This window comes from Paroedura picta, chromosome 16, assembly GCF_049243985.1.
Source record: "Paroedura picta isolate Pp20150507F chromosome 16, Ppicta_v3.0, whole genome shotgun sequence".
In the NCBI taxonomy this organism is placed as follows: Eukaryota; Metazoa; Chordata; class Lepidosauria; order Squamata; family Gekkonidae; genus Paroedura; species Paroedura picta.
Window position 1 is genome coordinate 17564006 of NC_135384.1, and position 14185 is coordinate 17578190.

General features: G+C 48.6%; 1 protein-coding gene across 7 annotated transcripts in view; it reads right to left on the reverse strand.

Annotated features, from left to right (window-relative positions):
- The window catches only part of PPFIA3 (PPFI scaffold protein A3), a 69132-nt gene that overhangs the window by 37278 nt on the left and 17669 nt on the right, over positions 1 to 14185 (reverse strand). For all 7 annotated transcript variants that reach the window (XM_077313694.1, XM_077313698.1, XM_077313697.1 and 4 more), the window contains exons 3-5: positions 3189 to 3290; positions 939 to 1103; positions 68 to 142 (exon numbers count right to left, since the gene is read on the reverse strand). In XM_077313694.1, coding sequence (XP_077169809.1) covers positions 68 to 142; positions 939 to 1103; positions 3189 to 3290 — 342 coding nt within the window. The remainder of the gene's footprint in view (positions 1 to 67; positions 143 to 938; positions 1104 to 3188; positions 3291 to 14185) is intronic.

Here is a 14185-nt window from a genome sequence, read left to right on the forward strand (position 1 = left end):
CCTAAGGTTCATGTGCATGTTTGCACACAGCTTTGCACATCTCAGACCCACGTGATCCGCTACATACCTCCTGATTGGACATCTCCAGCTCCTCCTCCAATACAGCAACCCGCTCCAAAGCCACACGCAGCCGCTCTCGAACCTGCCACGTAACAGAGAGGAGTCAGCATCAGGAACAGCCAAGTTCTTTAGCCGCACAATCACTGCCTCTCCGGGGGTGTGTCTGTTGGCAGGGTGGTACATGTGTTTGTTTAGCACAGGGGTAGTCAAACTGCGGCCCTCCAGTTGTCCGTGGACTACAATTCCCAGGAGCCCCTGCCAGCATTCGCTCATGGGAATTGTAGTCCATGGACATCTGGAGGGCTGCAGTTTGACTACCCCTGGTTTAGCACAACCAAAGCTTCACCACCTTCTTGAGAAAGCCCTGTACTATCCTCACATGCAGCCCATCAACTGGGGAGGGTTCCTGACACCGATTCTGTTTCTTCGCAGGCTGTACGAATTCCATGTGATTGGATTGGATCCTCACCAACTGTTGTGCTGTGAGAAGAAGGTGATTCTCCCCAGTTCTTCTTTTCACTGCCATCCAGTCCTGCATAGGATTTTGTCTATGATTCCCAAGCATAGTTGTTTTCAGAACCAGATGGAGCCCTTTTGCCTCAGTAGAAAAACTGGTTGGCATTTCGGTGTCTTGACTCTTTAGTATCTGTGGCAACAGGCCTCAGGATTTTCGTGCCCCTCACATGTTGTCCAGTTCCCCAATACCAGACGCAAAGCTCAGAATTGGCTCCTGAATTCCCCCCTTCCCAGCAGCAAAACCAGCAGATGTTGAGAGAACAGGTGCATTTGGGGACTTCAGTGTTGTATGGGTTTTTCCCCCCAGAGGACTAGGATCTGAGACCCTTGTCTTGACATCAGTCTTCCCACCCTTCCCTCACCTTTTCATCTAGGGCTTTGTGGTGTTCAAAGAGAGACTTGAGGGCTTTCAGTACTTCGACTTCACTTGAGACACCAGCTGGTGACTGGGCCTGGCGCTTTACCACCGTCATGCGGAGGGAGCGTTCGTGTCGAGACACCAAACATTCCAAATGTTCTAGAAGTAGCTGAGAGAGAGAGAGACGCACAAGACAAAGGAGTTCAAGGGTTGATAGAGAGATGATAGAGTGGCAAGTAGCTGAAGAAGGAGATCAGACAACTCAACTTCGACAGCTCCTGCAACACCATCTAGATGTTCCCCCCCTAAAATGGCTTCTCCTGCTCTCTTCCAATTGGCTACCCGCCCCATGAACAGTAAATATTCTGGGGGATGTACAAGAGAATGTTGTCAACTCACGCAAAAGTGGGATCAGATTTGCCAGGCCATTCGTGGCAACAGCAAAGAGATCAGGGGGCTGGGACATGGAGGGGCACTGGCATCATATGCATTGGGAGGTGACTTTTGGGGAAATTGGAAGTGATATCATGTCACTCTGGGTAAAACCATAGAGTCTCCAATGATTCCTAGAGGGACATGCTGTCAATTGTAGGCATTTTAACCTGCTGCTCCTAGGAATGTTGGGGGGGGGGGGACCCGGCATCCCTACATGGGCTGTATCAGGACAGTGGGGAAGGAATACTCCCAAGAGCAGGAAAGAGAACCCTTGAGGAACATTAAAATGATGCCTGCAGAAATCTAATAAACCCACAAAAACAAAACAATGAATCCACACATTATAAAGATATGTTAAAATTCAGCATTGAGGGGCAGAAGATAGCTCTTTCCTACCACAGAAGATGTATGCGTCCATTAGGCATTCTAGCAGGAGACAGGCAGACCAAGTGAATCGTTCAGACATAAACAATTTCAAAGAACAGAAAACACACTAACAATGCAGGGTTACGCCTTTCTATGTCTTAGACCAGGGGTGCGCAAACTGTGGCCCTCCAGATGTCCATGGACTACAATTCCCATGAGCCCCTGCCAGCATTCGCTGGCAGGGGCTCATGGGGATTGTAGTCCATGGACATCTGGAGGGCCACAGTTTGCCCGCCCTTGTCTTAGACTATGCCTTAGAAGAGCTTTAACTCTGCTTTATCTCTGTGAGTCATACACAGGCATGTGCCTCATCAAGGCACTAAAGTTTTAAATGCTTGTGCTTTTATGTGCCTGAGCCAGTTGGGAAGGGCGGGCCATAAAAACAAAATGATGATGATGGACAAGTGGTTGAGCCCCAAGATATCTGACCCCCAAGGGTTTCTTATGGACTCACTTAAGGTTCCTCAGCACGTGGAGAGGTGGATAGCCTGGGTGGTAGGACCTGAGAGACCCATCTTGAAATCTCCACTCTGCTATGGAGCTTGCTGGGTGACTTTGGGTCATTCACATATGCTTAGCCTAACCTACCACAAAGGGCTGTTGTAAGGACAGAATGGAGACAGGGGAGAATGTTGTCCGTCATTTTCGGTCCCCATTGGGGGAAAAGTGGGGGATATGTGAAATAAACAAATAAAATCACACTCAGAAATGTAGTAGCATTTGTTAGTAAGAACGCTTAGGATGGCAGCCCTAAGGTCTAAATCAGAGCCTCTGCTGTTTCCGCGGCACTACTGTAATGAATTAAAAACTGTCTCATTACCAGAACTTCAGGAAGGTCAGAGAACAGGATCCTAGAGACAGCAACATGCAGATCATTATGGTTGAACTATGACCAGACCCCAAATCTGAGACCAGCTTCTATCCTCTGGGTAAGAACTTGATGTAGAGTAGCTCAGGGATGTGATTTCAAAACCAGAACTAAGCTCTGGCAAGTAAGGCATCTGCTCATTTGCACTGATGTCCTCTGCTTCAAAGAAGTCATTTCCAAGCCTCTGCAAGTACATTTTTCTAGGGCAGGGGTAGTCAAACTGCGGCCCTCCAGATGTCCATGGACTACAATTCCCAAGAGCCCCCTGCCAGCGAATGCTGGCAGGGGGCTCTTGGGAATTGTAGTCCATGGACATCTGGAGGGCCGCAGTTTGACTACCCCTGTTCTAGGGATTACTACTGAGGTTCCATCCTAGAACAGCCTACAGACGGGTTCTCAAGAAGAAGGGGAGCACAATACCCCCTCCGTTCACAGCCCTCAGGTTGGCTGGTTATCTTTCTATCTTTATAATCTTTTGACACAAGGGGAGGAGGACCCGGCAACCCTAGCCCTTGCCCTGCTCACCCGTGTGTTGTTCCGTTCGGCTTTCAGCTCCGAGATCTCCTCCTCGCGCTCAGAGAGTTGCTCCCGACACAAGTTCAGCTCCTTCGTGAGTGCAGCAAATTCCTAGAGGGCATTTATGAAGGGGACAGTCAAAATATTGTTTCCCCTGCCGTGCTGATGCTCTTCTGCATATCAAAGTCCCTGACTTTGGAGAACCTACGTATTTTCAAAGGCAAAACTGAGTAGATAATGTGCTTTCCCTGGAGTAAGGATCCCTGACCTGGATAGCTCAGGATAGTCTGATCTCGTGAACTCTTGAAAGCTAAGCAGGGTCAGCCCCAGCTAGTATTTGGATGGGAGACCTGCAATGAATACCTGGATCATGACCTGGAGGTCAGCAATGATATCAAACCACCTCTGAAGTCTCTTGTCCTGAAAACCCTACCAGGTCACCATAAGTTATCAGGTCACATGACAACAACAACAACAAAAGGATTATGGGTAGGGGTGAAAGTCAATGTGCATGGGCCAGGATAGAGTACTGGTAAGAAAACTCCTAAATTACTACTTCTTGTTATCTGCTTCAAGCCATCTGAGCTAGCATTTGTAAAACAAAACATTAAGTTACCATGGGCCAAGCCCATTGCATTTAGGAATACAACGGGCGCTAGATTAGAAAGATGGATTGAAGAACTCTGCAGACGCCCCCCCCCCGGACCTGGAAAGGCTGCAGGCAGATGTTAGGGAACTCACTGACCGGGGCAGCTCTCATGCGGCAGGGATCTGTAGCTTCCAAGCATTAGAGGGAAGTGGAAGGAGGAGGGGGTGGTCAGGGGTGGGGGATGGAAGGCGATTGGCTGGCCGCTGGACGGACAGGCAAGTTGGTTGGAGGAGGAGGCACTGAGGGGTGGGACAGCCACCCTGAGTGGGTGCTAAGCACTGAGTGGCACTTAAGCCATGAGACCAGCTCCTCCTTCAAGCCCTTACCAGAAATATATAGTGGAACAGATTTTCAATCATGGATTTTCAATCATGAAATTTACTTATTTTGCCAGTGGTGCTTTCCCATCAAAACAGAGGCATTTGGGACGTTTAAGCAAGACCTTTGGCTCATGGCCTGCATCCAACTTCAGTACAAAACAAAATGGCTGAGGATGTGGGGGACCCTGACAGGCACCTCTGAGCCTTTTTTGGCTTCACCCTGGTTGTTGGGGGTAAAGGGACACAGCAGAAGGAGAAGGGCTGCTGGAGCACATCTCTGGGCTGTGGAACACTGCAGCAAGCTCTGGTGACTGGTAAAACAGCCCCTGGTCAGTTCAAGTAATGACAGGCAGGAGGCTTCCCCCCCCCTCTCTCTCTCTCTCTCTCTCTCTCTCCTTGCCTGCTCCAGAGCGGGTTGTTTCTCTCTGTGTTGTTTTTGCTCCTTCAGCAGGTGAAGGTTTTTATGCAGTTTTTCAGCTCAGAAAATACAATACACATCCACAGACACAAAGGTTTGCAGAAGCTTAGTTATGTACACCTCCCATTGTTATCCAGTTTATCTTCACCCAGGAAGGTTTCTGGAGATCAGCTACTTGCAGAAACCCTGTCTTTCTCATGATTACCCAGAGACCAGAGACTGACCTTTTGACCCTACCCCAGCCTGGGGGTGCCCAACAGCCAGGAGCAGAGCCAAAATTAGACAAATCTCTACAGGCAGTACCTAAGTTCACTTCCACATAGGTTATTTCCCCAGATTTGGATACTATTGGTGCCTCCATGGGCATCCTGGGTTTTCTCTATCTTTCTTGTGATCCTCCCCAAACCTGCTTAGCTGTGATCTTTTAGGAATGACCATAGCGAAATCCGGGTGGTTCCCACATGGACAGAAAATCTGCATCTCCCTGGTCCTGTCTATATCATTTCCATTTCCCCAGGCTCAGTCCCCTGCAAATGCAATTTCCCATCCACCACCATTTTAAAAAAAAGCAATTGGCACATGGCTATAACATTCTAACAATCTGTCAGGTTCTCTGAATTTCCAGCTTTCATTTAAAAAAAAAGAACACCTTCCCCCTTGTATCTCCATAATGAAAGGTGCCAGAGACTTACCTTTCATTTTAAGATGTGACAGAATATGACAGTCACAATATTGTAATGATACGTCAATTAAAACACAAACAGAACCTCCCACCAGTGTTGGCCAAGGGGGTCTGCTGGCTGTGGGGCTAAGGTGGGGAACATGCAGGGAAATCTACCAAGGGAAAGCTCAGTTGCCACTAGGGTTGTGTGCCGTGGTATCCAAATCAGCCGCTCCAGACCGCCGCAGCCAGCGCCTCACCACACCGGGGGGGGGGGGGGAGGTGCGCACTCCCCCCCCCCCATGGTGAGGTGCTGTATGCGGCAGCCTGGAGCGGCTGATTTGGACGCCGCCGCACACAACCCTAGTTGCCAGACAGTTAAAGTGGCCAGCAACATTAAAACTACCCACCATATATGAGCCCCTGGGGGGATACACAGTGGGGCTTTCTTGAGAGTAAACACACACAAGATCAGGGCCATTAGAGAGGCAGGAGTCTCCAGCAAAGGAGGAAGTGAGGAGAGAAAGCTTTGACTGGATTTGGGAGCGTCAGTGGGGTGTCTCCCAGGCCCTGCCCAGTCCCCAGGGCTTCCCCAAAGAAAGGCTGGCTTTAAAAAAAGAGTATCCAGAGGAGGGGAAACAGGATGGACTGTATGGCAAGTCACTGGTGCCAAAGCACCTTACCAGCATCTCACTGGGGCAAAGGAGTAGTGTTGTGAGGCTGTAATTCCTATGCACCCTTACTCCAGAGTAAGCACTTCACTGCCCGCACCTATCACCCCATTGCCATGGAAGCATCTGAACTACCCTCTTTCATGTGTATTCTGTTCACTTTGAGACAGACTTTCTACCTCAAACCAGGCTCAAGTCAGGTTCCAACACATAAAATAAGCATGAGCATCATAAAAACCAAAAACAAAGAATAATGCCACACAATTTTAAAGCCATCTCTGCCTCTGCTCATTTGGCCTGCCTACCAGTTAAGAACTGCCTCACAAGCACCATTCCCTCAAAACCGAGCGTGGGGGGGGAGGCTTTCATTACCCCAAGGAGAGGCTGATTCTGTGAAGTCTCAAGGGGGTGGCAGGTTACAGTGGAGGAGCGATAGGGTTGTGAGTGTCCTGCAAAGGGTTGGACTAGATGACCCATCAGGTCCCTTCCAACGCTATGATTCTGTGATTCTAAGATCCACTCAGCAGCAGTCTGTGTAGCCCTGCGGGGTCTCACACTTGTAGAACAATTCTATTCTGCTCAAGATGTGAACTGCTCCGCTCAGGAGAGTGGAAATCAGAGGGACCCGTTGCGCACAAGTCCTGCCCTCTCTACCCCCACCTTCAGAGGCAACCCAAGGCAGGCCTGTTTCAGGAGTGGCCCCTGTCGAGTGTAATGCTGAGGGTGTGGGGGCTCACCTGTTGCCTTCACTGCTTTCTTTTAGGCCCTAAGCCAAAACCTCCTTTTTCACCCAGCACTATTTTAGTTCAGGAACTTTTATTTTAAGCTGTCTGTGTTCTGTTTATATAATGGGCCAGGTTTTCCCCCAATGCTGGATCTTATTTAATATGTGTATTTATATACTTACATTGCAAGCTGCATCAGGAAGATTCCTAGAGAGCAAGGTTTTAAAAGTTTATACATAAAGAGGTAGTTCAAAGACCTTTTAGATTTCTTTTTTTTAAAAACCTGTCATAGTTTAGAGGCAGTGGCAACTTTGCTTTCTGAATGAGAGACTCCCCTGCCAGTCATATTTCAGACTTAAGCAGGTTCTCAAGGGACAATCCCAACTGCTTACCTGGGGGTGGGGGTGGGGATGCAGCAGAGGGGGAGGGAACCAATCTGGCCCATTGGCTATCAGTTGGTGAGCTGCATTCCTTATACTTGATGGGGACAGAAATGCAAGAGGTACTTAGGAAGTACTTAACAAAATAAGAATACACTGCTTGACCCACATCAACTAATAACAGTTGTAGAATAGTCCTGGATCATGCAGCCCTGAGCTAGAATCCTAGGGCAGCATTTCTGTCTAATTTGAATTAGATCTGAATAGAGCACTTTAGGGAGTGGGGATGACTTAGTTTTATTAAATGCATTGGCACATTGCTTTCTGTGCCTATAAAATGGCATGGAGAAGTGGAAATGTGGCCTTTTCAAACGCATCATTTGAACCTAACTTTGGCTGCAGTGAAATTTCCACTTAGAACAATGTGGGAGCCATCCACTAGAGGGAGAAAGAGAGCCACTTAGATAACGCAAGTTTGGCTCATTCTTATTTAGGGACTTTATATCCTGCTTTTCCTTTCAAGAAAACACAAAGCAGCTTATAATTTTCCCTCAAAAATCTCCACCCCGCCCCCATGAAACTACCTTTCCCTTCCCATTTCTTTCCCCTTCCAAAATGTGATTTTGATGCTGCTAATATGATCCATCAGGAGGGAAGCCAGCACGGTATAATCCAATCTCAGCAGATTTCAGAAGTTAAGCAGGGTCCGTATTTGGAAGGGAGACCACCAACAAAGACTCTGCTGAGGAAGGCCATGGCAAACCACCTCTTGCAAGCCCCTAGCTGGGGTTGCCATGACTGTGACTTAACAGCACTTTACACAGTCAAAACGATCCATCAGTTGAGTAGCCCAGAACAAGGTACCACAGCACATAACATTTCAATAGTATCTACCCACACACTAGAGGAGAATATTAATCTACCAGTCCCAAACACAAAGAAGAGATCCAGATATGCTGGCAAATTTGATGCAAAGAGTTATCTCTTATTGAATTAACTTTGTCCTAAAATCAGGGTTGAAAAAGATCCTCTAGGGCCGATTCCACACAGAGGGCATAGCATCGGGCTGCCCCCTGGCGTTTCCGCTGGGAGGAAGTGGTCCGGAGTTTCGTAACATGGTATATGTTCCGCTGACGTTTCCCCAACACGGCCCACAACACTGCAGACACGTGAGGGTGCAGGGTAGCTGTACATTGGGAAGGCCCATCACTGTTCCTGCTGCGGAACCTGGATTGTCTCCTGACACAGGGCCATGCACTGGCAGAGGCCCCATTGGTGCCCTGGCTGCCTACTGGAGATGCCCAGGGTCCCTTGCTTCCGTGGCTTCCGGGTGCCTGGGTTGGGCTGACGGTGGGCCTCCGGACGAACGGTATGTCAGGGCATCATCCCCGTGCGGAATCGGCTTTTATCAGGCTTTCTCAACCAGGGTTTCATAAAACCCAAGGGTTTCTTTACCGCACTGGAAGCATTTCCCAAATGTGTGGGAGCTGATATAAAAATTGTTAAACATTTATCGGGTGATATATATCAGTGGTCCCCAACCCGCGGGCCGTGGCTCCTTCTTCCCTCCCCCCCCGAAGCGAGAAGCTCGCCAGGCCGCGAGCAAATTGGCCGCCAAAGCAGCCGATTAGCTCACGGCCCGGCAAGCTTCTCGCTTCGGGAAGGGAGGGAAGAGAAGCTTGCCGAGCCGCAAGCTAATCGGCCGCTTTAGCTTTAGCGGCCGATTTGCTCGTGGCCCAGATGGGCCGGGAGGGGAAGCTGCGGCCGCCGGCATGGCGGCGGCGCAAACGCGCATGCGCTGGGGCTGCCGCGCATGCGTGGGACCCTGGGCTGCCCTCTCCGCCCACTACGCCGCAGCGGTCCGCAGCAAGTGGAAGCTTGCGGACCGCTGATATATATGGTCATGTCGACTTCCACCCACCCCCTCAGATGTCCAATGATAGGCCTAGAGGAGGTAGGGAGAGGGTGGGCAGGTACACAGCTATGCTTCCCAACCATATTCTATAAGCATCTTGGGCAACTGATCGCTTGTGCAGCTCAGTTCTCTTATGAAGAAGAAGAAGAGTTGGTTCTTATATGCCGCTTTTCCCTACCCGAAGGAGGCTCAAAGCGGCTTACAGTCGCCTTCCCATTCCTCTCCTTATGCTGTGTAAAAGGTAGCTAAACAAAGGACTTTCTGTGGATTTTCCTGCCACAGGTGAGACCATGTTCCTTCTGCCTTCCCAAAGCATTTAACAGACATACCAATCAATATTTGCTTTGCACACATGTGCACGCACAAATGCACACATCCTTCAGGTAGACTGTCAGCTCTTTGGTTAAGCACCACTTGTTACTCCTTTCGACTGAACATTTATACGTTGCCTTAAAAAAAAAACCTTCTAAAAGGTTGAATAAATGCCTGGGGGGACTGTGTATTGTTACATCACAAGTGTCAGTCAATCCATGCTGTATACAGCCGACTTCTACAGCAAACAAGCAGAACTAGTTTTTCCTGTGCTGGATCCTGGAGTGACGGTTGTCTGTTTGAATAAAAGATGAATACCTTCTACGAGCAGCCCCACAGCTCAAATCATGCGCGTCTGCATGCTTCCTTACAGTTCAGCATGCTAACGTTTCAGCCTAAATAGAATCCCCCTCATCTTAAACCTACTGCTTGTTGCTCTCCCTCCAGGATACACCCAGGAAATGGAAATGGCAAATGGTGTTTAGGTGTACAATTAGACAATTGTCTCCTTTTTCAAAGCAGCCACGAAGAGGCAAAAGGATCTGTCCTGAAGGGGGTGTGAAGAAACAGCAAGAAGCAAAGCAGAACTCATTTCAGGAGGTAAACAAAACTTCTTCCACTAGTTTCCAACATCCATTATTTTTGGAGTAGGGCAGTGGAAGAAGAAATCTCCTCCACCGCCCCTTATCTCAGTCAAAGTTTAATCTTCATCCAAGTCTGAGCATGCCCTACTCCTTCAGGCTTTTCTCATAAAGATTTGTTTTCAAGACTTCTATGAGGCTTCCAAGGGTGAAGACAGGTGTACCTCCCTCTAAGATCGGGTGTGGACTCTTCTGCAACGGCCCAAGTTCTTCCACCTACCCTGCTTCGTTGGCTTCAGTGCAAAGTTTTGTCCTCTCCCTTCCTATTATTTGGGCACCTTTTGTTTCATAAATAAATAATACCTTTTACATTCAAGAGTCTAGTTATAGCTATCCATTTAAAGTTGTCCCCCGCCCCCGTTTTCCTCTGAGGGGGAAAAAGACAAGAGCTTTAATAGGTTGGTCAGGGTGAAGGGGGAGCAGAACCTGTGATTGTCACAAGGGACAGCCAATCCATGCTTAGCACAACAGGTTGGAAAGGAGATTTGCTCTTTGTTACAAAGTGCTCTGCACACAGAGCTTCTTCTGGAAGGAAAAGGTAAAGGCATCGCCTGTGCAAGCACCGAGTCATGTCTGGCCCTTGGGGACGCCTTCCAGCGTTTTCTTGGCAGACTCAGTACAGGGTGGCCTTGCCAGTGCCTTCCCCAGGCATTACCGTTTACCCCCCAGCAAGGACAGACTAATTCCTTCTCAGGTGGTTTCAGTTTTAAAATCTAGATGTCTGTACAATAAAGGTTTCAGCATGGATTAGAGTTACCAACCTCCAGGTGGGGCCTGGAGAGCTTCAGAGACTACAGCTAGGGTTGCCAGCTCTGGGTTGGGAAATACATGGAGATTTTGGCTGTGGAGCAAGAAGAGGGCAGGGTTTTGGAGGAGGATATAATGTCACAGGTGGCCAAACTATGCTCTCCAGATGTCCATGGACCACAGTTACCATGAGCCTCCATGGCAGCTGGCAGGGGCCACAGACCTTGCAGTCCATGGACATCTGGAGAGCCACAGTTTGGCCACCCCCTGCCATAGAATCCACCTTCCAGAGCAACTGTTTTCTCCATCTCTGTCACCTGGAGATCAGCTGTAATCCCAGGAGATCTCCAGCTACCACCTGGAGACTGGCAGCCCTGAGTACAACTGATCTTCAGCCAACAGAGATCAGTTCAATGGCAGAAAATGGCCACTTCAAAGGTGGACTCTATAGCATTATGCCCCACTGAAGTCCCCTCCCTTCCCAAGCCCTGCACTCCTTAGGCTCCATCTCCCAAAACTCCTGTATGTTCCAGTCTGGAGCTGGCCACCCTAAGGAGGGTTATCTTCAGGCTACAGAGATCACTTCCTCTGAAGAAAGGAGCTTTGGACAGCAGACTCAAAGGCTTCACTGAGCTTTTTCTTCCCCAGTTTCTGTCATTCCCAGGGACCCCCCCCCCCAACTCCCGGAATTTCCCAGGTCAGACTTGGTAACCCTAGCATGGAGCCACTTGGCCCTGAAATGCAGGTACAGAGGTTCTAGTCTCTGCTGTTTAACCACACTGGCATCCTTCAGGGCTTGTTTGTACATTATTCTTCTAATCTGTGTTGGTTTTAAATAACCTCCAAGCTTCTTGAAGAGATATGAGGCTTCTCTAAATTGTACTTCCAGCTTCCTTTGAACCAGTCCTACCTCTTAAGAAATGTTGCCTTTTGAAATTAAATGACTAGGTTGGACTTTCTGGGCAATTTTCTTCAATTTCATGGCATTGTGGTCACAATTCAACAACACTGACATATTCCCCTAGATCAGGGGTAGTCAAACTGTGTTCAGTTTTGGGCACCCCAGTTGAAGAGAGATGTTGACAAACTGGAACGTGTCCAGAGGAGGGCAACAAACATGGTGAGAGGTTTGGAGACCAAGACGTATGAAGAACTCTATTATTCCATGATTCTATGACTTCTGGAGAGCCACAGTTTGGCCACCCTTGTCATAGAGTCGGTCTCCAAAGCTGCCATTTTCTCCAGGGAAACCGAACTCTGGAGATCGCATATAACTCCAGGTTCCACCTTTAGGTTGTTAACCCTCGCTAAGGTCATTTGTGCCCCAGCACTGCAGTGATATCTATGAATACAACAGAAAAAGGTCTGATAAGGAGACTATACCAATCCAGTCTGGAGGTAGGGGGACACCATCTTTAGTGCTTTCCTTCAAAAAATCTTTTTAAAAATCTCCCTGCAAACCAGTGTCCCCTTCGCATATCAGGGAGCCACTGATCACCCTGCACCTTTCTACTGTGCCATACAACAGTCTCCCCCCACCTATACAAAGTGGAATGATCATGTTCTTCTGTGTGTATAGACCAGATTTCCAATTCAGCTTGTCTAATAAACTGCTGTAACTTCAGACTCCTCCAGCAATTCCCTAACCAGAACTCTCTCGTCTTTATACTTGTCTATGTGGCTATTCCTTGTCATTCTGCGTTTGTTATGGCTGAATTTCACTTTGTTGTGAGCAGGCTCAGGTTCAAGCATATCTCTTTGCATTTATCCTTTGTTGGCACGCCTTTCTCCATTCAGTTCTGGGGCAGCGGTGCGGTATTGAATTCCATGCCAAACCCATAATCTGGCAGGTAGTCCCATTCTCAGCAATATACAGAGTCCAATTAGGATCAGAATACGATTTGTTTACATTAGGAAGAAGCCTAACCAGATCTTGGGCTCTGGTAGTCAAAGGCCACTGCCATGAAGCGTACTACCAGCAGTTTTCTCCCATCAGGTCACCATGTCTTGCAGGCAGGTGACCCAGCTCTGTTACAACCCTGTCAGGACTCCCCCAGGGGAGTGGCACCCCATTCCTGACCCACTTCTGATTCATCTGTGCTTACATTTGGGTGTGCCAGCAATGCTGTTGTGCCATCAGGTCACTTACAAGGAGATCTCTGATGTTCCCCTCCAGGCTATGCCAGGGGAAACTGCCCCTCTTATCCAGCCCTTGTTATACCACTCACCAAGCCCACTTGTTATACCACAAATCTGAAAATAAATATGCCAGAATATGGTACATCTACCATATTCAGTCATCTTCAGCTGTGCTACAAAATCCTCAGCTCTGTTCTACCAGGGTCAAAGAACAGGGGAATTCATATGGAAATCTTCATTTGTGTTTTTAAGTGTAAGTATATTTAAAAAGTCAATCCAGAAATAAATGCCTTATTTTGTTCATACATGTTTTTAAAATTGTATAATTTGCTAAAAAGCGATTTAAAACACACATACTGTGCAAACTGGTGCTTCAGTACTATCACCCCAACCATCCAGATTGTCTGAGGCTTATTTTTAGCAAAAAACTGCCAACACATTTTTCAGGATCTTCATACTCGGGGGTTTAGAACTTACTCAGAAGCAAGGGTGGGAGAACCAAAATGACAGCCACAAAATTCTAATCGACCAGCTGAGCCCTGTATTAGACTGTGGTCCAGGCCGGGCACACATGAGGCCATCTAATTTTACTGCCCTCCTAAGGTCTTTATCTTTTTAATTCTTAATTAAAGGTAGAGGGTCCTCCAAGACAGAATATAGATGGAGAGGTATTTATCTTGCTTTCTAAAGGTTAGTCAACTCTTCTCCTGTCTCAAAGCAAACTGTGACTGTTCCGTGTTCCCTTTACAAAACCATGACCAGAGAACACCCAAAATGGCTTCACGGAAAATCCCCGATTATGCCCGACATCGCCACCATCCGAGGCCTGGCCCGACTCAGGCCATCGGTAGACCCGTGTTAAACAAACGCTGATTCTTCTGTGGGCCTGGGAGCGCAGTGGGCGCAGCCAAGGGCTGGGTCAGGCCAGCCCTGTGTATAATCAGAGGGGCCGGGCTTCCTGACCTCCAGGGATGCCTCTCGTTTCTGCCAGCTCCGCGGAGCTGACAGGGGCATCCCCCCACCCTCACCATGGTGCAGTGGGGGCCATGCCACCGATCTCCCCACCGCTGCTGCCACTTCAGAGCACTCCTGGCGCTTCCAGCCCCGCGCTGCATGCGCAGGTCCATTGCACCAGGGCAGCCAGCGTGCGCTGGGGAAGCTCCGCCCCCGTGTATAATCAGGGGACAGCGGCGCCTTTTGCAACAGAACGGCAGCAGCCCAACATGGATGCCGCCATGCATAATGGGTCCATTTGGGACACTGCAGCTTTCTAGCAAATTGCCCTAACCCACATAATACGTCACCATGGATCTTACTAATAACTTCAGACTATAAACTGCTTTGTTTTCAGAGGTGCTACACAGGGGTGCTACACAGTCTCCTGCTGGACTTCACAAATGATCACTTGTTGGGAACACAGGCAGCAAT